This window comes from Orcinus orca, chromosome 3 (genome assembly GCF_937001465.1).
Source record: "Orcinus orca chromosome 3, mOrcOrc1.1, whole genome shotgun sequence".
Lineage (NCBI taxonomy): Eukaryota > Metazoa > Chordata > Mammalia > Artiodactyla > Delphinidae > Orcinus > Orcinus orca.
Genome location: NC_064561.1, coordinates 52,377,603 through 52,404,199, shown reverse-complemented (window position 1 = coordinate 52,404,199; position 26,597 = coordinate 52,377,603). Strand labels below are relative to the sequence as shown.

The window sequence follows — 26,597 nt, the reverse complement described above, 5'->3', positions numbered from 1 at the left end:
CCCGTTCCCAGCAAATCGCCATCGCTCGGGAAGGCGACCTCCTGACCAAGGAGCGGCTGTGCTGCGGCCTGTCCATGTTCGAGGTCATCCTGACCCGCATCCGGAGCTACCTGCAGGACCCCATCTGGCGGGGCCCCCCTCCCACCAACGGCGTCATGCACGTCGACGAGTGCGTGGAGTTCCACCGGCTGTGGAGTGCCATGCAGTTCGTCTACTGCATCCCCGTCGGGACCAACGAGTTCACAGCTGAGTGAGTAGCCCCAGGGAAGGTGGGGTCACCCCGCAACCTGCTCATCCCCCACCCGAAGAGCCATCGGGCAGCCAGAGCTCAGCCAGAAAGGAGAGCAGGGGCGGGGTTGTCCAACAACGGTTTGTTGAGCACGTGCTGTATGTCGGTCAGGGTTCTAGGTGCTGGACATGCATCTGTGCAGAGCAAAAGTAGACAGTTCCTGGTATGTGGGGTTGACAGGGCCAAGAGAAGACTAGAAAATAGATATAAGGTGCATCGAATGAGGTCCCTTGGCAGCGAGGGCAGGAAGGACAACAGATGCCCATGAAGAGAGACAAGTGGATTTTAGGAATTTAATTCACAGACGACAGCTGAGCTGGAACACTGCTTAGGATTCAGCTCTTAGAGGGGAGAAGGGGACCCCACAGGGAAGGCTCCAAGTGGTTGAAGACAGACATGGAGTGTGTGCACATCGGGGCCTTGGACCTCTCAGGGCCTGTCTTCACGGGACTAGAAGCTGGGCCTATGGAAGGGGCGGTGGGGGGGCGGTGGTGGAGCTCTGGCGAGGGCTTGGTATTAAGATCTCACCACCCACCCCAGCAGAGCTCCAGGGGTCGTAGAACAGAGACAGGCTCCCCTGGCAGAAGGTGGGCCCCACCTTGCTCATGAGGCCTCTGCTCCTAAAAAGCAGGGGTGCCTTTGAGAGGAACCCAGTCCTGTTCTCAGAGAAGACAGAAGCAGAGCCCTGTTCTCCCGTCACTCACCCAGCTACACAGCAAGAGCAGAGTGGTGAAGAGGGCAGACAGGCCCTGCCCTCCAGGAGCCAGGAACTCTGGAGGAAACATGCACGGGGGCCAGAGAGGCCTCCCCGAGAGAGTGGTGCTGGGAGTGGGATGGGAAGGCTGTTTCCAGAGCAGCTGCACTTTCCGCGACAGCGGTGGGGAAGCTGGGGAACCTTCCCAGTGGGCTGCGCTGCATTCAGGGGCGAGCGATCCAGCCAAGAGATGCCCCACGGCCTCCCAGATTGCCCAGGTGGCTGTTGAGAGTTGGGGGCGTGAAGGCTGGGCTTCACCAGACCCAAGAGAACTGGCAGCCCTGCACACCAGCAGCGTCTGTTCATGCCCCATCGTGTCCCTCCCCCACCCCCAGTCCCTGCCCTCTCCACCTACACTGGCCAGCTGGTCTCCTGGTTTGAAACCACCCTTCCCCTCCCAGGTGTTCCTCTGGTTCCTTTCCAGAGCCAAGACAGAGCTTCATCAGAATTCTAACTGGCTACATAAATCTCAAAGGCTGGTTGGATTTTTTTTCTTGCAAATTTGTCTTCTTCAAAGCTGATTTTTCTTACATTAGTGGGGCGACAGACTGACACCTCTTTATAGCTAGCAGGGCTTATAATATAACCACAGTCCCAGGAACAAATGAGTCCACACTCACAGCTTCCCTTGTACCCATTCTACAGATTAAGAGAATTGGCCCAGAGGTGAGCCAGCTCACTAGCTGTACTGCTGGTCCAAGATGAGGGTCCCTTCCCCCTCTGCCTCCTGCTTCTCACTCCAGCTGCTTCCTCTCCCACTCCCAGGCAGTGTTTTGGAGATGGCCTGAACTGGGCTGGCTGCTCCATCATCGTCCTGCTGGGCCAGCAGCGTCGCTTCGACCTGTTTGACTTCTGTTACCACCTGCTGAAAGTACAGAGGCAGGACGGGAAGGATGAAATCATTAAGAATGTGGTAAGCAGCTCGTGGCTGAGTCCTGGGAGTGGGGGCCGGGCCTGACCAGCAGGCCTTTCATCGGCAGAGGAGGGTGAGCTGCTTATGCAGGCCAGCTCCCCACACCGCAGCAGGTAGGTACAGAGATTCAGCAGCTGGTGACCTTCTCGTAAGAAGCCGTGAGTCACTGGCTCGTAACCCACTGGGATGAATCACATCACCCCGCAGGTCAGGGCCAGCCTCCAGACCTGAAACACACCTTCCCTGTGCCAGTCAGACTCTGCTAATGCTGCTTCGTCATCTGCACAAACTCTGACTGAACACGAAAGTTGTGCAGCCACGGGGATGGGATGAGCGCCGCTGTCGTGTGTCGGGTAGGCAAGGCTGCTGCGGGAGCATCAAGAAGGGCTGTCTAAAGCAGGCTGAGGGGCTGGGCAGGGGCCTCAGAAGGCTCCCCCTAGAGGCGATACTTGGGCAAAGTCCAGAATGACCAGCTGCAAATAGCCAGGCAGAAAATGGGGTGCGGGATGGGGAGAATGTTCTAGGCAGAGGGAACAGCTAGAGCAAAGGCACAGAGGCATGAAGATGTATGGCTGGAACAGAGGGTGGGTCTGCAGGACCTGCTGAGAGGAAAAAGAGGCAGGAGCCACCTCAAAGGTTTTTTGTTTGCTTTGAGGTAGAACATACGTTACATAAAATTTGCTGTTTTAGCTATCTTTAACTGTTTACTGCATTAAATTCACTCACCTTGTTACACAACCATCACCACCTCCATCTTCAGAACTTTTCATCTTCCCCAGCTGAAACTCTGTGCCTAGGAAACAGTAACTCGCCATTCTCCCTCCCCTCAGCCTCTGGTAACCACCCTTCCACCTTCTTTCTCTGTGAGTTTGACTGCTCTAGAGGTACTTCGTATAAGTGGAATTCTCACTCAGCATAATGTGTTCAAGGCTCACCCTGTTGTAGCATGTCAGTATTTCCTTCCTTTAAAGGCTGAATAATATTCCATTGTACGTATACACCGCATTTTGTTTATCCATTCATCTGTCGATGGACGCTTGAGTTGCTCCCGCATTTTGGCTGTTGTGAATCGTGCTGCTGTGATCATGAGTGTACAAATAACTGTTCAAGACCCTGCTTTCATTGCTTTGGGGTATATACCTAAAATTGGAATTTCTGGATCATGTGGTAATTCTGATTTTAATGTTTTGAGGACCACCTTACTATTTTCTATAGTGACCACACCATTTTACATTCCCACCAGCAATGCACAGGAGTTCCAGTTTCTCTATATCTTCCCCAGCACTTGTTATTTTCTGTGTATCTTTGGAAATAGCCATTTTAATGTGTGTGAAGTGGTATCTCATTGTGGTTTTGATTCACATTTCCTTAGCAATTAGTGATATTAGCATCTTTTCATGTGCTTATTGGCTATGTGTTTATCTTCTTTGGAGGAATGTCTATTCAAGTGTTTTGCTCACTTTTTAGTTGGGTCATTTGGCTTGTTTTTTTTGTTTGTTTGTTTGTTTTGCTGTTATTTAATTGCGAGTGTTCTTTCTATATTCTGGATATTAATCCCTTATCAGATATATGATTTGAAAATGTTTTCTTTCATTCTTTGGGTCACCTTTTCACTCTGTTGATAGTGTCCTTTAATGCAAATAAGTTTTTAATTTTGATGTATTCCAATTTATTATTTATTACCTGTGCTTTGGTGTCATATCCAAGAAATCATTGCCAAACTCAATGTCGTAACGCTTTTCCTCTGTTTTCTTCTAAGAGTTTTATAGTTTTCACTCTCATGTTTAGGTCTTTAATCCATTTTGAGCTAATGTTTTGTATATGGTGTAAAGTAAGAATCCAACAACTTCTGTGTGTGGATATCCAGTTTTCCCAGCACCGTCTATTGAAGAGACCATTCTTGTTCCATTGAATGTTGTGGGCACCCTTGTCAGAAATCATTTGACCATATATGAAAGGGTTTATATCTGGGCTGTTTCATTGGTCCATATGTCTGTCTTCATGCTAGAACCACATGTTTTGATTACTGCAGCTTTGTGGTAAGTTTTGAAACTCAAAGCGTTTTATGGTCAAGTTCACATTTCACTGTCAAGCTCTGGGCACCCATAGAAGGCCTTTAAGCAAGAGAGTGGCATGATCATTGAAGCATCAGGACCCTGGACCCCACCCTCAACTGAATTCTTCCCTTTCTCTTGATTTCTCTGTCCCCTCCTCCCATCCCTAACCTGCACGTCCCTGTCCTTCTACAGCCCCTGAAGAAGATGGCAGACAGGATCAGGAAGTACCAGATCTTGAACAATGAGGTTTTTGCCATCCTGAATAAGTACATGAAGTCCGTGGAGACGGACAGTTCCACTGTGGAGCATGTGCGCTGCTTCCAACCACCCATCCACCAGTCCCTGGCCACCACCTGCTAGGCGGAAGGTCCTGCAAACCCTCGACCTGGAGGAGAAGCAGGAGAGAGAAAGCCACAACCAGCCTGCAACAGGGTCTGACTGGACAGTGTGTGGGATGGACCTGGAAGGAAACAAGAACCTCCCCAAACACATCTGCACCTCCTGAGGGCTGGGCCTGTGCATGCTCTCCCACAACATCTCCATGGTGGTTTCTCCATAGTGTAAATGGAAAAAAAAAAAAAGAAAAGAAAAGAAACAGGGCAGTGTATGCTTTTTTCTTTTTTACTTTTTTTTCCCTCAGCTGTGTTAAGAGCCCTAGTTTTACCCTTTCTCCATCTCGTGGTCCCCTACATCTGTGGTTGCTTCCCAAGACCTCCTCCTCAGATGGAGACCTCCAGCCCAATGCCCACGTGCCACCCCAGGACTGAAGTCTTAGAGATGGAGAAAAGAGTGTGGTGATGCCCCAAGATGTCAGCCTGTCCATGCTTCCACTTCCTAGCATCTTCACCTCCTCTGGCTCCCTCCCTCCACTTCCCAAGATGGCATCTTCTTCTGCTCTGGACGCCAGGGATTCTACCACCAAGAATACTCCTGGACCAGGCGCTGAGAGCCATGGTGAATGGGAGACGAGGTTCCTGGTATTGGTACCATGGTAGATGGTGTTGTGGTGTTGCCTTTGACCTTCCATGGACTCCCAAAACCACATTCTGACTCCCCTCTCAGGGCACTCCTAGAGAGAATTCAGAAATGCATTCACAACTGGAATGGGTGAGTAGAATTGGGGTAAGAAGATGGTCAGAACAGCTATGTAGAAGTAGTATTTAAGAACACAGCCAGGGATTCCATAGTCCAAAACAGAAAGCTATTAGACCACCTCATCAGCTTGATGGTGAGAGGGTCCTTTATTCATTGAGCAAATGCTTAGTGAGCACCAAGTTGCACAGGGTAATGGACACTGGGGCTACAGCTTTGAACAGGCCAGGCATGCACTGCCCACAGCATTAGCCAGCGACCAAATTAGGGGCCACTTCTTGGCACAGAATCTCTCATCAAGGAAAACTGTCACAAGAAAGAAAATATTAAAGGGTTATTTTAATAGAAGCCAGAAACATCTTGGGGTCAAGGAGGTAAGGAATATAAATAATACTTGTCAACGAGCTTTTAATATCAAAATATACCCCAAAGAGGAATCCTGTTCTAGTGAATCAGGACTTTTGTTGTCCTAGAAGCTGAAAGATTCCGGAGACATTTTATCTTTGGCTGTCAACTTCCTTGATGTTCCTTAACTTAGATTTTGAGGTATGGGGTATATCTCAAAGGGACGTGTCTACTTCCTTTTTCCTGAACCAAAATTCCCTGCAGAATCTCCTACCAAGCATGGGGAGACTGTTTAGAAGGACGGAAGCCTTTGGGAAGTGAATTTCTCATTGCAGAGCACCTCATCATCAAAGGGAATCTGTGACCCTGAGCTTGTAAGAACATATAAAGTGAGACATTGGATATTTCTCCCCCAGCCCAGGAAGGAAAAGAGAGAGAAAATAGAACAGTAATGATCTCCTCCCTCAGGGCAGATGAATGGAAATGGTTGCCATTAACCAGATGGCCCACTTCAACCCCATGGCAAGAGCAAAGAAGTGTCCATAGCAAGAGGTTTGTGTTACCCACTCATGCTCACCAGGGAGGAGAGAGGTGGGGCTCGCCAAAATATGGTCCAAAGGCCACATACATCAGGACCTCCTGAGATTAGCACGTTTAATGCAGATTCCTAGGCCCCATCTCACACCCATTGATTCTACAGCTCTGGGAGCAGGGTCAAGAAATCTGCACTTGCCACAAGCTGGATTGTTCTGTTGCACATGAAAGTCTGAGGACCACTGCTGTAGAGGCCCCCTGCACTGCTACCCTTGGGCTCTGAGCCATGAAAGAAAATATTTGTTGGGAAGGAAAGTGAGTCAGGGTGGAAGCTGTCAGAGCCTCCTGTCTGGAGCTGCCACTTCCTATTCTGATTTCTCATTTTTTTCTTCTTGATGACCATAGATGTGTCCCAAAGGCAAAAGTGAGGCATTACACGACATGGGAGAACCACCAGGTAAAACTCACCTTCAAAACCCACATAAAATTTCTAAGCTCCAGAGCCTTCCGAGTCTTCACTCCTGTCTGGGAACAGTAGCTGGCTCACTCTCTCAGATTAAGTCTGGCTATTAAGTCCTGGAGATCATTCTAAATCCTTGACCATTGCTTTGTGGAGATTTGGATCACCTGTTGGATGAGATTGCTATTTCAACAGTCCACCCCTCCCACCCTGCATCCATAGCCCTGAATTTGACCCTCTGGGTAGAATCCTATTATCCTCAAGAGGTTTGATCCCAGTAAATTGAGGTCTTCACCTTTAGGAGAGACGGTTCATTTCCCTGGCTCACCAGCAGCATCGATTTACGAACACCGAAAGGGTTTAATAATTCTTTCCTTCCTGGTGTTACTGCCCACCCCCACTTTTGATTTTTTGTGTATCTAAGAACCAGGAAAAATAAAAACTTAGGTTTTAAAAGGTTAAAAAAAAATTCTGTTTCAGAAACTGTCAAATGTACCATATTTGTATTAAGAGTTGTTGGGGATTTTTGTACAATGAATTTACATTTATTTATGGTGACTTATATTTACGCTTGTGATCAAATAATGATGTTAAATTCTTAAATCATATTTGCTATGCAGCTGAAGATGATATTTTGCTTTGTATTTTGGGGTACCTGTGTTGAGTTGATAAACATTTCCATCTCCATTAAAACTGCTTCCAAACTAGTGAAATGAGCATCTTGTCTTGATTCTGGGTCATATTCTAGTCGTCGTTGATCTGTGGAAGGCCACATGAAAACTGATGACTAAGGATACAACCTGAAAGAGAATGGAGGAAGATAAAGATAAAGAAGACAAAGCACATTGCGCCCTAAACTAATGGCTTGTTTTCCTTTCTCACTGGGGGAATTAAATCTTTACAAATTGACTTGCACTGGGCAAGATATCGGAGATGGTTCCTGAGCCTAGGGGATTCATAGTCTGACAGTGTAACTCTACAAACTATATCCCTAGTTTTGTTTTTTGGGGTTTTTTTGTTGTTGTTTGTTTTTTATTTTTTTAATTGAAGTGTAGTTGATTTACAATGTGTTAGTTTTAGGTGTACAGCAAAGTGATTCAGTTATACATATATATCCTTTTTCAGATTCTTTTCCATTATAGAGTGTTACAAGGTATTGAATATAGTTCCCTGTGCTATACAGGTGTTTGTTATTTTTCTGTTTTATATATGGTAGTGTGTATCTGTTAATCCCAAGCTCCTAATTTATTCCTTCCTCCCTCCCCACATTGGTAATCATAAATTTGTTTTCTATGTCTATGAGTCTGTTTCTGTTTTGTAAATAAGTTCATTTGTATCTTTTTTTTAGATTTCACATATAAGTGAAATCATATGATATTTGTCTTTCTCTGTCTGACTTCACTTAGTATGAAAATATCTTGGTTCATCCATGTTGCTGCAAATTGCACTATTTCATTCTTTTTACGGTTGAGTAATATTCCATTTTGTGTGTGGGGGCGGGGGGTGGTGAGCGTAAGTTTGGCCAAAAAGTTCATTTGGGTTTTTCCATCAGATCATGTGAAAAACCCAAACGAACTTTTTGGCCAACCCAATATATACACTCACACATATATAATATCTTTTTTATCCATTCATCTGTTGATGGACATTTAGGTTGCTTCCATGTCTTGGCAATTATAAATAGTGCTGCTGTGAACATTGGGATGCATGTGTCTTTTCGAATTAGAGTTTTTGTCTTTTCCGGATATATGCCCAGAAGTGGGATTGCTGGATCATATGGTAACTCTATTTTTAGTTTTTTAAGGAAACTCCATACTGCTTTCCTTATTGGCTGCACCAATTTACATTTCCACCAACAGCATAGGAGGGTTCCCTTCTCTCCACATCCTTGCCAACATGTTATTTGTGTTCTTTTTGATGATAACCATTCTGACAGGTGTGAGGTGATAGCTCATTGTGGCTTTGATTTGCATTTCCCTGATGATTAGCGATATTGAGCATCTCTTCATGTGCCTGTTGGCCATCTGCATGTCCTCTTTGGAAAAATGTCTGTTCAGTTCTTCTGCCCATTTTTTAATTGGGTTGTTTGTTTTTTTGATGTTGAGTTGTATGAGCTGTTTAGGTATGTTGGATATTAACCCCTTATCAGTCATATCATTTGCAAATATCTTCTCCCATTCAGTACGTTGTCTTTTTGTTTTGTCGATGATTTCCTTTGCTGTGCAAAAGCTTATAAGTTTAATTAGGTCCCATTTGTCTACTTTTGGTTTTGTTTCCTTTGCTTTAGGAGACGGAGCCAAAAAAAATATTGCTGCAGTTTATGTCAAAGAGTGTTCTGCCTGTGTTTTCCTCTAGCAGTTTATTGGTCTTACATTTAGGTCTTTAATCCATTTTGAGTTTATGTCTGTATATGGTGTTAGAGAATGTTCTAACTTCATCGTTTTACCTGTAGCTGTCCGGTTTTCCCAGCACCACTTACTGAAGAGACTGTCTTTTCTCCATTGTATATTCTTGCCTCCTTTGTCATAGATGAATTGACCATAAGTGCATGGGTTTATTTCTGGGCTTTCTATCCTGTTCCATATATATCATTTATCAATATATCCCTAGTTTTAAGAGGAAGCATGGAAACTAATATTTAATGAGGCCTAATGTGTGTGGGCACCATGCTAAATCCCATTCATCCATCCATTCCTTTGAATCAACCACCATCACTTTTTGTGCTATATCCCACCTTTGACAAAGGGGCTATACAGTGTGTTTATTTTCACACAGTTACTAAGTGAAAGCTGGAATATGAACCCAGTTCCAAAGGATGGGCTTTTGCTGTTACACTATAGTAAATTGATCAGCCAGTCTGGACCCCAAAACTAGACTTAGGAATTTGATTACTGGACTTCTGGGGGGCTTTGGGTCAGTAAGATTGAGCTAAGCCTGGTATTAGGAGAGACCCAGCATAGTGGCAAGGAAGTTCCCAGGCTGAAGGCACCTGGAGACCTCTCACACTCATCGGAAAGGATGGCAGTAGAAGATCACTAGAAGGATATGTTTAAGACCAGCACCAGTGCTTGGAGCCTCCTGTGTTACACAGCGCCTGCTTTCCTGAAGACTGCCAACAGAGATGAGTTCTAGGGCATTAGTGGCCCCCACTGCTGCAGCCTGGGAAGCCCTCAAATCTCTTGGGGCCTCAGGTTCCTCATCTTCAAGGTGGACAAAATAATCCAAGGTCCCTTCAAGCTCTGGTTTCCCAATTCTAGGTCATTTCCTACTGGTGTACCTTGAGGAGACTGACTACTTCACAAGCTCAAAATCTTTCTCAGCCATGTGTCACCACCTCAAAGGGTTCTCATCATTAGGGCTGGTATATTTGATCTAGTGCCATTGAGCACTGTGAGTCTGGAGAAATGCACAGTGAAAAGAAGATTCCACGTTCAAATAAATGGGGGAGTGCATTGTGCTCTCTCCCCTCTTGAAGGTCAGCAGTGCTGTGACGTCCTGCAGAGCTTAATCAGCCTGGATTAACACCACGTCTCCCAGATGGCTATGACCTGGGACACTCCTTTCTCTGCACCACTAATGATTCCCTCATGAAACATTCTTTGAAAACTCTTGGACTGAGGATGTGGAAATCCATGTTAAGATAGTTTTTTAAATTCCCACAGGAGAAGAACCACTTACACATGGGCAGTCCTGACCCTTGGGCACAATTAGGGAAAGCAGGGACTTGGCAAAGTACTGAAGGAATTCAGATGGAAAGAGGAAGCATTTTCATGACAGGAGAGCATAGGGTAGTTGAGTGGATTCGCTTGCTAGGGTTGCCATAACAAAATACCACAGACCAGGTGGCTGAAACAACAGAAATTTATTTTCTTACCATTCTGGAGGCTAGAAGTCCAAGATTAAGGTGTCAGCAGGGTTAGTCTCTTCTAAGATCTCTCTCTTTGGCTTACAGATGGCTGTCTTCTCCCTGTGTCTTTACATGGTCTTTCCTCTGTGTCTGTGTCATAATTTCCTAAGGACACCAGTTACATTGAATTGGGGCCCATTTATATGACCTCCTTTTACCTTAATTTCCTCATTAAAGACTCTATCTCCAAATAGAATCCCATTCTGAGGTACTGGGATTTAGGGCTTCAACATATGAGTTGAGTTGGGAGAGAAATTCAACCCATAACAATGGAGAAGAGAATAGATCTGGGAAAGGTGCTGTGTCTGGGGCCTTGGACTGTTTGAAGGCTGGGATGCCATTGCTTGAGAAACACTTCTTGAATGCTCACTATTTTCAAGCCTCCACATAGAGGCTTGTAGGAAGAGAAAAGACGGCTAGCCTACGATTTGTCTTTTTTTTTTTTAATAAATTTATGTATTTATTTATTTATTTTTGGCTGCGTTGGGTCTTCGTTGCTGTGCACAGGCTTTCTTTTAGTTGCGGCGATCAGGGGCTACTCTTTGCTGTGGTGCACGGGCTTCACATTGCGGTGGCTTCTCTTGTTGCGGAGCACGGGCTCTCCGCGCATGGGCTTCAGTAGTTGTGGCTCGCGGGCTCAAGAGTGCAGGCTCAGTAGTTGTGGCGCACGGGCTTAGTTGCTCTGCGGCATGTGGGATCTACCCAGGCCGGGGCTCAAACCCGTGTCCCCTGTGTTGGCAGGCGGATGCTTAACCACTGCGCCACCAGGGAAGTCCCCGAATTGGCATTTTTAGCTGAAAACCCATGAACGTTTTTTTGTGCCTCATCCAGCACATAGTTTGAATTTGTGACTAGGAAACTTGGTTACAACTGTGTCTCTAATGTCAGTTTTGGGGGGAACAAAAAAGGTCGTGTACAATATTTTATGGAGCTGTTCAGAGATAGAACATTTGATGAAACACATATCAGATTTTTCATTAAAACCGCTTTTACACACTCGATGAAATTGCTGACAAAATACTGTTAAAGTAATTAGATTTAGTTTAGACAAGGTAAAAAAAAATGCACCAAAAGAGTTCAGTAAGATCACGGAAGTCCTCAAAGAGTGAGCTGTGGTCTTGGGGGGAAATAAAATTAACTTTGAATTTACAGTCACTATACACTCACTGTGAACTATTGCTTACTATTATTAACATCACAAAAAATCAAGGGCATCTAAATTTGTCTAAGAGGGTCAAAACATATTTTTATAAATTTTAGAGAAACTGGCTTTCCCAAATGAAAATGCATGTGAAATATGCAACAGGAATGGCCTTCCAATGAAATATAAAGACACACAAACAATGAAAGAAAAATATTTTGCATGACTAGGAAGAAGATGATTCACATACAAATAATTCCAAACTAACCTGTTTACAGACTACTTTTTGGCCACTATAGGTCAAAGTATCGTTTTGATTGAGGGAGGTCGGAACAAACTGAGCCATGTACTGCTTTTAGGAAGGTTTTCTCATAATATTCCAGAATTGAAAGATTTGAAAGAACAATTCAGGAAATACTGTACCCTCTAGATACTGCTTTAAAAGGCAATGAAAACTGTAATGTAAGGGATTATTTATATAATAAATTTATTTAATAAAATGCGAATGTTGTGTAATATTTTCTGTAATAATAATTATACATGACTCCAAGAGTAGTTGAATGTGTATAAAATGCATAGTTCGTTTTCCGAATCTAAGTGTTGCTTTAAAAACCTTATTGATAATTTCAGGTGCTACCCCTTATCAGAACAGAATTTCTTCATATTGAAATCAATTTAAAAACTCTGAGTTTTAATGGCTCAAGGAAGGTTGTCTAATTTGACATTACTGACAATAGAATACAAATTATATAAAAATCTTGATGATAGAGAGTAGATTTTAAGTGTTCTTACCACACCCACCCACCCCCAAAAAAGGTAACTATGTGAGGTAATGGATGTGTTAATTAACTTGACTGTGATGATCATTTCACAGTATATTCATATATCAAAACATTTTGTACACCTTGAATATGTAAAATTTTATTTTCAGTTGTACCTCAATAAAGGCAGGAGCAGAGGGAATCTTTTTTTTTTAATTGAAGTATAGTTGATTAACAATATTATATTAGTTTCAGGTTTACAACATAGTGATTCAGTATTTTTACATTATACTCCATTAAAAGTTGTTACAAGTTAATGGCTGTAATTCCCTGTGCTATACAATATATCCTTGTTGCTTATCTATTTTATACATAGTACTTTATATGTCTTAATCCCATACCCTATTTTGCCCTTCCTTGCTTCCTTCTCCCCATTGGTAACTACCGTTTTTTTGTTTTTTTTTTCTGTATCTGTGAGTCTCTTTCTGTTTCGCTATATACATTTGTTTGTTTTCATTACTAGATTCCACATATAAGTGATATCATACAGTGCTTTCTCTGTCTGACTTACTTCACTAAGCATAATATTCTGTAGGTCTATCCATGTTGCTGGAAATGGCAGAATTTCATTCTTTTTTATGGCTGAGTAGTGGTCCATTGTATGTATGTACCACATCTTTATCCATTCATCTGTTGATGGACACTTGTGTTCCTTCCATATTCTTGGCTATTGTAAATAGTGCTGCTGTGAACATTGGGGTGCATGTATCTTTTCGAATTAGTGTTTTCATTTTTTTCTGGTTATATACCCAGAAATGGAATTGCTGGTAGTTCTATTTTCAGTTTTTTGAGGAACCTGTGTACTGTTTTCTGTAGTGGCTGCACCAATGTACATTCCCACCTACAATGTACAAGGGTTCCCTTTTCTGCACATCCTCACCAGCATTTGTTATTTGTAGACTTTTTGATGATAGCCATTCTGACAGGTGTGAGGTGATATCTCACTGTGGTTTTGATTTGCATTTCTCCAATAATTATTGATGTTGAGCATCTTTTAATGTGCCTGTTAGACACCTGTTATGTCTCCTTTGGAAACATGTCTATTCAGGTCTTCTGCTCATTTTTTGATTGGGTTGTTTGTTTGTTTATATTGAGTTGTATGAGCTGTTTATATATTTTGGATATTAACCCCTTGTCGGTCACATTGTTTGCATGTATTTTCTCTGTTCCATAGGTTGTATTTTCGTTTTGTCGACAGTTTTATGTGCTATACAAAAGCTTTTAAGTTTAATTAGGCCCCATTTATTTATTTTTGGTTTTGTTTCTTTTGCCTTAGGAGGCTGATCCAAAAAGATACTGCTACAACTTATGTCAAAGAGTGTTCTGCCTATGTTCTCTTCTAGGAGGTTTTATGGTTTCAGGTCTTAAATATATATATTTAGGTCTTTAATCCATTTTGAGTTTATTTTTGTATATGGTGTGAGGAAATGTTCTAATCTCACTGTTTTACATGGAATTGTCCAGTTTTCCCAGCACCATTTATTGAAGAGACTGTCTTTTCTCCATTGTGTATTCTTACCTCCTTTGTTTAGATTAATTGACCATAGGTGCATGGGTGTGGGAATCTTGATTATAAAACCATAATAATGTTAAAATGAAGGCAAGAAAAATAAATTTTATAGAATAAATACATAGTAACTTATGAATTATATATCTCTTTATTTTAGCCAAGCAAATACCACTGCCCCAAGAGCAGAACACCCAGAAATACACAATGGTAATTAAATTCAGTCATCTTTGGAATTTTTTCCAACTTGTAGTCCATATAAAACCCATGACTTTATATATACCTTATTTTGTGTTATAAAAGTGTGTTTTGTCTTTAGGAAGACAGACTGTATTTCATAACAGTTTAATAGTGTGATTTAGAACCCTTACTTATTTAAAGACATCTGGTATGTGGTACTTTTGCCCCTGACCCTGCAGACGTTGGGAGGGGGCTGCTCAGATCCTGCCTTCAATTCCCCTAAAGTGAATAAGCCAGAGGTGGGAAGGGACAAAGACACACTTCCCTCTGGGTGAGAGGAGAGTAACCAGCCCCCAAAGCCAGTCCCCACTTCCCCATCTGGTTTGATTTACTCTGATTTCCTCAGTCTGTGCTCCCCTCTCAGCCTGTTCCCCACGTTCCCAGATGCTGCTCGTCTGGGCAGCCCGGAGCTTCCGGCAGAATGGGGAAGGCAGAGGGTTTCCCTGGGAAAATATGCTGTGAGATGCTATCAGAGCTAAAAATATACGGTCCCTAAGCTCCACCCTCATTAGTTAGAATAAAACCCAGGGATTTCTGCCTTCTGGTGTTTCAGACCAACAGGAAAGGGGGAAATCAAAGAGCCCCTGGTTGGGGCATTTCTTAGACACTTCTGGCAAGGAGCCCAGCCCTGAGCTGCTGAAAGCTCGCTGGACTCATCGGGGCTGCAGTGGGGAAGGGACTGATCTCCGGGGTTCAGCCCATCCGCAGCTGCCATGTAGTCTCCTTTAATTTGCTCCCCCTGTCATCAACATTCCCATCCTATACTGAAAGATCCAGGCTCAGAAAGCAATACAGGTTAAACAGCCACACCAAGGGCTCTTTTCAGTTCATCCTAGGGTCCCAGGCCCCCTTGTCCCTTCCGAGATGCTCACACCTGCCCCTGTCTGCCAGGAATGCGCCCCTACCTCACCTCCACCTCCCCACCTTCACAGACTCAGGCCTTCCATCATCCTTCAAGCTTCACTTAAAACACCCTTCCTCCTGGAAACCTAGGTCGCAGTTGGCTCTGTTCAAATACTCTCTGTGCATTCTCTACTTGACCTTCTTGCCGTTTATCAGAATTATAATTCAACGTTCATTGTGTGACTATTACATGAATACAGTCCATGACTATAGAGATTGCATCTGTCTTGCTCACCCACCATAGAGCCTGTGCCTTACACAGCAGGTAACACACCGAAAGTGTTCCATCTGTGTCTGCTGATGGCATCAATCTCCCTGTCTCCTCGAATAAGTTTGCCATGTAATTGGTGTCAAGTTAGCCTGCCTTAAAACAGCAGCTGTCATAAAAGAGAAGAGAATAAAGGACTAATTGTCAGGCGTTGACTGCGGCCATGATGGTTGTACTATATAGGGTGGTAGGGAGGCCTGGAGTTGGGATAGAGGCAGGAGGGACTGGGGCAAACTCCAGAATGGCGCAGAGTAAGGGATGGGCGTGAAGTCTGGAGGCAGGCATGGAGGCAGAGCCTGCTGGGATAGTTCATGGTGGTGTTCGTTTTCTCTCTCTTGGGATCCTCCTTAGCCAAGAAAGGGGGCAAAAAGGAGTAACTGATTAAAAGCTGGGTTCTTGAAAACCCAGCTCTGCCAGGAACTAGCAAATTCTTAATCTCTCTTCATGTCAGGTTCCTTATGGATAAGAGTAATAGTAGGGATAATACCTATTTCTGCTGTTACTGCAATAATCAAATGACAGTATGCATGCGTTACCTTAGCACAGGGTTTTGGGGAATCAAGCACCTTCCTACTCTCGGTGCAAATGAAAGAGGGTATATAGCCCTGTGTTATTGCTGCTTTAAAAAACTACCATGAATTTAGTGGCTTACAGCAGCACAGATTTATTCTTACAGTTATGGACATCAGAACACCAAAGTCATCCGATTTAATCACTAGGCTAAAATCAAGGTGTCACAATTTCCTTGAGTCATTGTGAGGGCTGGAAATGTTCTATATTCTTATGAGGAGGGCAGTTACAAGGGCGTATACATATGTAAAATTACATCGATCTTCACACATCATTTTAACATTTGTGCACTATTCTTTATGAAGTCTTGCCTCAGTAAAAATGTACATTTAAAAATTTAGGATTTTTTTTGTGTGGCCAAAAGCCAAGAATTGTTAACCTGAGTCCCCCTGAAATTCAGTGCACAGTGGTGTGTGTATGTAGGTGTGTGTATCTTTCTGTGTCAAGCGTTCACAATTTGTGTTAGGTTCTTAAAGCAATGTGGGGCCCCTAAAAAGTTAAAAATTACCAGTGAAGCCTTTCCCTAAAATGGGGACCACTCGCTCATGGCTCTGCTGGGGTTTGACTCAAGGTCAGACCACTCTGTACAGACCAGGCATTCTGGAAATGCAGGATGGAATTGGAGAGGCATAAATATATTTATTGGACCTATCACAAAACAAACAGTGACATTTTTCTTTGGGCAGCAAAAAGCAGATAATTATCTCCAGTAGATTTTTAGCTCCATTTTAAAAAGGCTGCAGCCAATCCAGAGTTGGACAGCTCTGTCCCCACTCCTTCCCCCCACTGCCTCGCGTCCCCATCACCATCAGGGCGGAGGTCCTCCAAGGTGGAATGGCGGCTTGGCCCCCTGCCCCACCTGACAAGCCATGAGGAAACCTTAACCCACGCTCTGGATTCCTTTGGAACCTCTCTTCCAGGCCCAGCTTGCAAACCAGAATTTCCAGTGTGACTGTGTTGGCAGTAAGTTAATTAAGCAGCCCACAAGGACTGGGTGCTCCCCTCAGTGGATGTATCCAAAGGGGCAGGGCAAGGCATCTGGTCCTCTGTCTCTCTCCGTGGTAAGAGGCAAATGGGAGGGGCGTAGCTCAGAGAACGGAGGCCAGCAATGAGAGTAAAAGCCGCATGGGGTGGGAATGCAGAAACTGAATGTATTGAGTGCTTAGTGGATGAATGCCAGGCTCTGTGCTATATAAAGACTTTACATAAAAGAATGGACTCTGATCCTGACAGCCTAGGGGTGAATCCCAACTCAGTCACTTTGTAGCTGTGTGGCCCCAGGGCCAGTCGCTTACTCAGTCTGTGTGCTTGGACCCTCCTCTGTAATATGGGTGTTACAGGAGTATCTACCCTAAACTTTTCCACATAGCTTCTAGGCTGGCTCCCACCTGGCCCTCTGACTTTTTCCCCTTTTTTTGATTGAGATACAATCCACTTACCATAGTTTATCCTTTCCAGTGTACAATTCAGTGGTTTTTCTTATGTTCACAAAGTTGTACAACAATCGCCTATATCTAATTCCCAAACATTTACATCATCCCAAAAAAGAAACCCCATACACATTGGCAGTCACTCCCTACTCCCCCTCTGCCCCCAGCCCTGGAAGCCATTCATCTACTTTTCGTCTCTATGGATTGACCTTTTCTGGACCTTTCATATAAATGGAATCATGCAATATGTGGCCTTTAGTGTGTGACCTCTTGCATAATGTTTTCAGGATTCATGCATGTTGTACCAGGAGGTATCAGGCCCCCATTCCTTTTTATGGCCAAATAATATTCCACTGAATGGATGTACCACACCTTGCTTATCCATTTATCAGTTGATGAACATTTAGGGTCTTTCCACTTTGGGGCTATTGTGAATAATGCTGCTATGAGTATTTGTGTACAAGTTTTTACGTGCACGTATGTTTTCCCTTCTCTTGGGTATGTGCTAGGAGTGAATGATTTTATCCTGTCTCACTCTCCTGCTCCTTGTCAAAAGGGCCTTCCTTCTATCCCTCAAACAAACCAAGCTTGCTTGTACCTCAGGGCCTTTGTATTAGCTATCCCCTCTGTCTGGAAGGCTCTCCCCCCAGATAGTCCCATGATTCACTCCTTGTCAGTCACATCTCACTTTAAACATCACCACCTCAGTAAGCCCTTCCCAGACCATTTTATCAGTCATTCCCTGCCTCTTACCCTATTTCATTTTCTTTGTACCTATTATTACATTCTGATTTAATACTTTTAAATTTATTTGTATATTTGTAGGACATCTATCGTTTCTAGAAGGTAAGCTCCAGGAAGAGTAGGATCTTGTCCACCATGACACTAGCTATCCCCGGTTGCTTGAACAGTGCCTGACATGCAGTAAGCATCTATTAAACATTAGTGATCAGGCTTCCCTGGTGGCGTGGTGGTTGAGAATCTGCCTGCTAATGCAGGGGATACGGGTTAGAGCCGTGGTCTGGGAAGATCCCACATGCTGCGGAGCAACTAGGCCCGTGAGCCACAACTCCTGAGCCTGCGCATCTGGAGCCTGTGCTCCGCAAAAAGAGAGGCCGCGATAGTGAGAGGCCCGCACACCGCGATGAAGAGTGGCCCCCGCTTGCCCCAACTAGATAAAGCCCTCGCACAGAAACGAAGACCCAACACAGCAAAAAAAATAAATTAATTAATAAACTCCTACCCCCAACATCTTCTTTAAAAAAAAAAAACCATTAGTGATCATTACTTGGTCCCTCAGAGCAAACTTAGGCAGTAGGTCCTACTATTATCCTCATGTTACAAATGAAGAAACTGAGACTCAGAGAAGTTAAGTGACTCGGCCAAACTCCTACAAGTAGGAAGTCCAGAGCCTGGGTCTGATGCCAGGACTGTCTGGATCAAAGCTGGTGCCTCTTGTATGAAGCTTACTGCTTACTCCAGCTCCTGAGTCACAGACTGACCGTTCCAAGACTTTCTCTGAGCTTAGACAAGAGGGCAGGGAGGCAGACATGTGGGCACTGTCTGGTCTGACAGCATCAAGAGGCCTGGCCCCAGGGGCAGGTGGTAGGAACACCCCTCTCCTTTGGCTGGAGCTTTGGCTGGAGAAAGGGCTCCTCAGAGCCACCAACCAATCCCTGCCCCCCATCCCCTGCAGCAGGCTCTCTCAAGGAGCAGACCTCACCTGCAGTGCCATCGTCATTCAGGTGAACTTCGTTTTGCACAAACTCCAGCAGGGACAGTGGTAATTAACTAACTTCTTAATGCCAGGTGCTGTTCCATGTATTAACTCACTGACACCCCCAATTAGCCTGATGAGATATATGCCATATTGTCCCCATATCATCAAGGCCCAAGGAGGTTCAGTAACCTGCTCGAGAGCACCTGGTAGAGCAGGATAGAAGCCCAGCCTGTCCAACTCCAGGTTCCTGCTTTTAACCACTACTCGGTCCTGCATCTCAGTGGTGAGTTTGAGAATAAGGCTTCATTTACAAAAGAATCCACCACCAGGTAGCTGTGTGACCCTAGACAACCCATGCAAGCTCTCTGCCCCTTAGTTGTATTATCGGCATAAACAGACAAGAATCAGCTTCTTTCCCAAGTGTGTTCCTTAGAACCAGATGTTAATAGTATTATGTGGGTTCTGTGTGGGTGAGGGGTGGATTCCATGATCAGTGGAATTTGGAACACTCTGGGTTGAACCAAGTTAAGCAGAATACTTTATAGCAGGACTTCTCGGGGACTTTAATATGCTAATAAGCAATTTGCATCTCTAAGAGGCAGTTTGAGGATGTAGCATTTCCCAAACTTTTTTGAACACACAACAATGTAGAGAAGTGTTTCATGGAATACAATTTGGGAAACGCTCATTAGAGATGTTTATTTAAAGGAAAAAGGCAGTTTTTCCTGAGATCAGAGAGAATTCTCTTCCCTTTCCTTACTTTCATTTTCTGGGAAGAGAGGAACGTGTAGACATTCATGGACCCCCTTCCGGCCTGTAGGGGACCTTTGGGGCATTTAGTGTGGAGACAGGAAAGGAAACACATTTACTAAGCCCGTTCTGTGACTGTGACCTAGGTTGTCTTTCATGATTCTCAAAACAGCCCTTTGGGGCAGGTTTAATTTAAGAAGGTGGTATATTGCAGGTGAAAATGCTGTCTTTGGAGTCAAACAAAAATGGGTTTGGTTTGCATCTTAGCTCTGCCATTTGATAGCTGGAACTATGTGAACTTGTGCAAGCCCCCTAACTTCTCTGGGCCTCAGTTTCCATATGTACAAAATGGATAATATGATACCTACTTCAAAAGGGTATTGTGAGGGTTTGCTGATATAATACCTAAGAAGCACTTGCATAGAGCAAGTATTCAGTAAGAGGTAACTTTATTACTATCATTATCTTGATCATTATCTCTATTTTACAGATAAGACAACTCAGGCCCAGGAAAGGTAATCACTTGCCTAAGGCCACACAGCTACCCTGTGTGGCTGAGGTGAGGCCCATACACCACCCCAAGCCTACTCTTCCTCTCCAGGATCCCCAAAGGAGGCTGAGCTAGTTCCAAGCTTGAAAGTAAAATGCCTCTCCCACCTCACACTGCTCATTGCATGCCACTTCGGAGTGTGTGGGCACTGCCCCTGAGACCCAGAGGGTCCACTTACATAGAAGTGTTCAGACCTACTTGGCAGCATCATGCCTATGTTCCAGGACTCTGACAGCTGGCCCTGGAGAACTGACAAGGTCCTGAGCCCACGGGCATCCCTCCCCAGCAGGGAGACAGCGTGGAGGCTGAGGCACAAGTTTCTAGGCTCTTTCCCTGAATCAATGAAAGAAGCTCCTTTTTAAAGAGGTTTATGTGTTGTCCTTTGATGTAACTTTGGAAAAAAGGTTTTGATGCCTACCCCCCCACCACCATCAAATAGAAAAAAAATCATTAAAAATCCTTCATTTTCACAGCACATAGTGAGGAAACTGAGACCTATGTGAGAAAGACCTGCCTCAGGTCCAGAGTGTTAGTGATAGAATGGGGCCCACAACTCACATGGCCTGACTCTCCTTTTTTTTTTTTTTTTTTTTTTTTTTTTTGACTGCGCATTGGGTCTTCATTGCTGTGTGCGGGCTTTATCTAGTTGCGGAGAGCGGGGGCTCCTCTTCGTTGAGGTGCACGGGCTTCTCATTGCAGTGGCTTCTCTTGTTGTGGAGCACCGGCTTAGGCGCGTGGGCTTCAGTAGTTGTGGCACGTGGGCTCAGTAGTTGTGGCTCACGGACTTAATTGCTCCACGGCATGTGGGATCTTCCTGGACCAGGGCTCGAACCCATGTCCCCTGCATTTGCAGACTGATTCTTAACCACTGCACCACCAGGGAAGTCAGGCCTGACTCTTTTTAATACCAGCCTCTCAAACATCAGAGTCCAAGATGGGCTTATTTTTTAAAATCCAAAAGGGAAAACAGCCTACATTTGTCCTCCATTTTTTAGTTGACTCTTCCCATTTTAGGATCCGTCTTCCCTCTGGCCGTGAAGCTCACTGTGTCCCCTCCCTGTTCCTACATACCAGATGCTGCAGATCCAAAGAGGTGTAGAGGACCAGCATCCCCACGGTCCCCCACCCTGCGGCTGCTGACCAGCGAGAGGCAGGAACGAGGATGAGACTGCATCAGTGCTTTGAGGACCCGCTCAAGTCCCAGCTTAGCCACTTCTTATCTGAGTGACCTTGAGCAAGTCACCAGACTTGTCAGAGTCACTGTCATCAGTTGTAAAACTAGGATAACTTCATGTACCTCATGAGATTGCTGTAAGGATTAGAGGTTCGTACGCACAAAGAACCTGCAGCACAGAAGTTGTGCAGCAAGTAAGAGTTCATATCAGTATTATTATTTTAACTCCAGCTGGTTTTAGATAAGATCTGAAGTTCTTTTCCATACACAAAGTGCCTTACGCTCTCTGCACACCCACACCAAGGCCAAGCAGTGCTGCCCTTCCACATACATTCCTCATTGAGCTCTGCTCTCCGTTGTAATGTGAAACTCCTTCCACCTGTAGGCAGATATTCTGATGGAGGATCCCATAAACACGGTATGATCAGCTTGAGAAGAGCGGTCAAAAAATGGCCCCAGAATCAGGCTGCTGAATTTCATCATGGTCCCACTATTTAATTGCAGACTAGTTACTTAACCTTCCTGAGCCTCAGTTTTCTCATCTCTGAAATAGGAATCATAGCAGTACCTAACTCATAGGCTTACTGTGAGGAGTAAATGGGATAATGTGTGTAAAATTCTCAGTGCACTGGCTCAGCCTTAAAAAGTGACCGAAAAATAATACCTCTCATTATTTGCCCTAAGGTCGCCCCTTTCTGCCTAGAAAGCAAGCATAGTAGTAGATAAAAGTGCTGGATTGGGATTCCAGTGACTTTGAGTGAAGTACTGATTCTGCCACAAATTAGCAGAGTGATGTTGGGCATGAACTCACCCCTGTCTGTGCCTCAGTTTCCCCATCTGCCAACTAAGAGGGTTGGATTCCTTGAGCCCTTCCAGCTCTAACTCTGAAGGATGGCTGATGAGAAGATCGTATGGCCGCTCCATGTAGTTTCTGGATGGTCCCAGTCTTCCCAGCTACCCCATACAGAGGAGGGTGAGGAGCAGGTCTGGGAAGAAGACCCTGGCCTCCTCAAACCAGTGCCTTGGTTAAGAGCACTACTCTGGGGATGCTCAGGCCCAGCTTGGAATTCTGTCCCTACCACTGTGTGTGACCTTGGTAAAGTCACTTCACTTCTCTGAACCTCAGTTCCTTCATCTATAAAATGGGACTTAAAATGGTACCCAGAGTAAGGGATTGTAATGACCAGGTGAGCCAATGCCTGCAAAGTTCTTAGCATACAGAGGAAGGACTCAGTGTGCTGTTTTAATAATCATGATTGATGCCAGTTGCGTGTAGACCTCATCTCTGGGCACGGTGCTCTTCTTAGGGCCAGTCTGAGTGCACTTGTGTCCATTCCAAGCATTATTTCTTAATGCTGTTTATGAGCATAAGACAGTAAAGTTCTTTTTGAGGACAGCAGCCATCCTGGGGAACCACATGGAAGAGAAGAGTAGGCCGGCCGCTGCATACTGACCGTCTAGATTCCCATGATCCCAGGTTGGCTTGAAGGAGGAGAGAGCCCTCTGTCCTTCCCCTCCCTGCCCAGAAGACCAGCTCTCTAGGACTGGAAAGGACCATAAGCTACATCTTTTTCAGCCCTTTTACCTGGTGTAGGATGCCAGGAGAAGTGCCCTACCCAAGTCTCATGGGATGTTTCTAGACTTGGGATTCTAAGTAGTTTGTGTGGTATTGAAGAGAGTGTCTGCATTTGATTCTTGGCTTCTCACGGAACAGGCTGTGTCCTCACTGGACTGGAAAAGGGGATAATAATAAACCTTTGCTTTCTAGGGTTGTTGCAAAGATTAAACAAGCATGCATATAATATATAGCAAGCCCTCTATAAATAGCATTCCTATTACTCATGTCTCTACTCTATATTCCTCCCCCAGTGCTTTTCGGCCATACCACCCTGGAAACACCCAGTGCACTGATTTTGGGATTTCTTTTCAGCTGTGAAGGTGTGTGAGAGTAGTAGCATTGGTCTGGAGTACCAGTCTAGAAACCTGATTGGAACCCTGACTCTGCCTCTCTGTTGCTCTGTGACCCGCCACTGGTCATCTTCCCTCTCTGGCCCTCAGTCTCTTCCTCTATAAGAGCACTGTCCAATATAAATAGAATGTGAGCCACAGTCTATATGTAGTTGTAAGTTGTTCAGCAGCCACTTTATAAAAAGTAAAAAGAAGTAGAGAAAATTAATTTTAATAATATATTTTACTTAACCCAGTGTATCCAAGAAATAATCACGTCAACATGTAATCAAAACTAGAAAATTATTTAATGAGATATTTTACGGCTTTTTTCTTATTAAGGTTTGAAATCTGGATGATTCTTGATCTGGGGTGATTCGGGCAATTGTCTGGGATGTTTTTGGTCATCACACCCAAGAGGGGTAGAGGATGGCAGGTAGAGGTATGTGTGTACTATCGGCATCTAGAGGGCAGAGACCAGGGATGATGCTAAACATCCTGCAGTGCACAGGAAAGCCCCCCACAGAGGATTATCCGGCCCCAAACGTTAACGGTGCCTATTTTACACATACGGCACAGTTCAGATTCGCCACTTTCCAAGTTCTCAGTAGCCACATGGAGCCGGTGGCTACCATATTGGACAGTGCAGCTCTAGAACATGAAACATTTGGACATGCACTTAAAAGCCAAATTTTTAGGAATTTGGGTTTTGGTCAATTTGTTTTCCTGCTCATCCCTGAATAAGTGACCAAATGAGATGTGGCTGGTTCACCCGTCCCTGGCTGGCTAAGGACAGATCCCATCTGTCTCTGGCTAGTTAGACTCTTCCAAAGCTATCCGCCCTCCCCTGGGAGACTGAGCCCGGGGTGGACAGTGAACCCTGTTGTTCTTTTCTGGGGAGACAATGCTGCAGGCCCTGCTGCCTACCTGACAGGGCTTTTGTGGCTCAGGGAGAAAAGGGCTTTGTCAGGACAGCAGCCGAGGAGCCTGCAGTTCAATGGGGCCCTTTATGTCTGCACTCCCGGGATGCTGGGATGCTCGATGCCAGCCCTGGGGAGGCCCCGCCCCCTCCTAGAACAAATGGGGACCCTGAGGCCCAGAGAAGGTGTAGAAGGCCCTCCAGTAGATCCCAGTTCCCTCCACCTCAGCCCACTGCCCTAAAACATGAAATCCACCTAACTCTGAAAAGCCCTGTCTCAAGTCACAGGGTGAACTCAGTATTGTCCTTAACCTGGGCAAAGAGGCCCCTGCCCCCTACCCTGAACTTTAGCAGCTCCACAGATCACAAACACATACACAATTAATGTATTAAAGTCTCCCAAGATCCAGGCCCATCTCTGGCACAAGGCAACTATAACCGAACATCTTCTCTTGTGACTTAAAAAGCCCAGGCCAAAGCAAAGCGCTCCATCTCTCTCATCCTATGTCCTTGGAACAAAAGCGATGGAGTTTGAATGCAGTGAGAGTTTGAGGGTTGTACCTTGGCCAGCCTCAGAGGTGGACACTCTTTTATAGCACAAGTGGGATCTGAGCAGCAGAAATGCTTAGGTAAGAGAAAAGACAAACTAAAGTCCTTGTCAAGTCCTCCCTCCCTGGTGGCATGGATACATTCATTTTTCTCTAACGAAGTATCATTTCCCAGTAGGGCCAATCTCCAGTTTCTGGCTCCTTTGTGTCTTGAAAGAACTCATGCTGGTCTTGGAAGTATTCACCTCCATTTGAACTCTGGTGCCACATCCCTCCAAGGTTAGGGACAGGCCTGGGTGTTAGGGGTAAAGATACATGAACTTGCATCTGGTATGTGGGCAAGACCTGTGGCTTCCCTTTCCTTTCTAACCTCTGCCCTACCCACCCCGCCCTGGACCCCATGGTGGTTCACAGACACAGACACAGACACACACACACACACAGACACACACACAGACACACACACAGACACACACACAGACACACAGACACACACACACACACACACGCGCGCGCGCACACACACACACACACGAGCAGGAAGGGCTGTCTTATTTGACAGATAAGGAAACTGATCCTTCTGGAGAGAAGGTGACTTTTTAAAGTCATCCAGCAAGTTAAGGGAAGCCACATGCTGCGAGGACCCTCCCTTTGAGGCCCAGCTAGAAGGCCACCGGCAGAGGGTGGAGGGTGGTGGCTTGGGAGACAGGGTGAGGATATAGCAGCTCTGTTTACTCCTGGCGCCCTCAGTTATTGGTTATGGGACCTTGTGGGGACGGGGTGGGGGTAGTTTATCAGTATTTAAAATATGGCTTTTTCTATTCCTATACAGAATGTTATTAGGGGAAGCTGGTGACAGGTATATGGGAACTCTGTGAAATATTTTTGTAACTCTTCTGTAAATTCAAAATTACTTCATAATCAAAAAAATTTTAATACCGTTTTCCCTCATCTGTACCATGGAGATTAGCACCTGCCTCACAGAAGGCTTAAATGAGATAATGCCTGTAAGCCTTTAGTACAGTATCTGTCCCCGAGTGAAGACTCAGTAAATAACTACTTTTAAAAGCTACTTGCTCCAGAAGGCCAGTGGCCTCTGGCACCCACCACTACTTTCTTGGCAGTCCTCACTCCATGGGAGCAGAGTTATTTCAGCCTAAAATGCCAGGCTTGGTGTGGTTGCTGGGAGCATGCATTTCATCTTGGCTCTTCTGCTTCCTAGCTAGGACCCCGGGGCAAGTTACTAGATCACTCTGTGCCTCAGTTTCCTTTCTATAAATCATAAAGCTACAAGTAAGTTTGTCATGAGGTTTAAATGAACTGGGAGTTTTCAGCACTAACAGCTGTGCCTGGCCTATAGCAAGCAATACACGAGTGTTTTTAAGGTCCAGCTCAGTGTTTCTCGAACTTGTTTTACTAGCACCCACAGTAACAAATATACTTTCCATCACCACCATTTTTTTTTTTTTTTTTGCGGTACGTGGGCCTCTCACTGTTGTAGCCTCTCCCGTTGCGGAGCACAGGCTCCGGACGTGCAGGCTCAGCGGCCATGGCTCACGGGCCCAGCCGCTCCGCGGCATGTGGGATCTTCCCGGACCGGGGCACGAACCCGCGTCCCCTGCATCGGCAGGCGGACTCTCAACCACTGCACCACCAGGGAAGCCCCACCACCATTTTTCTTTTTGATGGTGATTTGGAAAACACCAGTCTCTAGATAGTTGATCCCATTTTGTTTCCCCTATTAATAATATATAAGGT

At 45.0% G+C, this 26,597-nt stretch overlaps 2 protein-coding genes across 3 annotated transcripts in view; one reads left to right on the top strand and one right to left on the bottom strand.

The window, feature by feature from the left end:
* CYFIP2 (cytoplasmic FMR1 interacting protein 2) overlaps positions 1-7,151 on the top strand; it is a 131,639-nt gene extending 124,488 nt beyond the window's left edge. For both annotated transcript variants that reach the window (XM_004280982.4, XM_049707786.1), the window contains 3 exons: positions 12-250; positions 1,809-1,956; positions 4,206-7,151. In XM_004280982.4, the coding sequence (XP_004281030.1) occupies positions 12-250; positions 1,809-1,956; positions 4,206-4,373 (555 nt within the window). In that variant the 3' untranslated portion in view covers positions 4,374-7,151. The remainder of the gene's footprint in view (positions 1-11; positions 251-1,808; positions 1,957-4,205) is intronic.
* Positions 1-26,597, bottom strand: part of MED7 (mediator complex subunit 7) — a 358,603-nt gene that overhangs the window by 241,889 nt on the left and 90,117 nt on the right. The window lies entirely within an intron of this gene.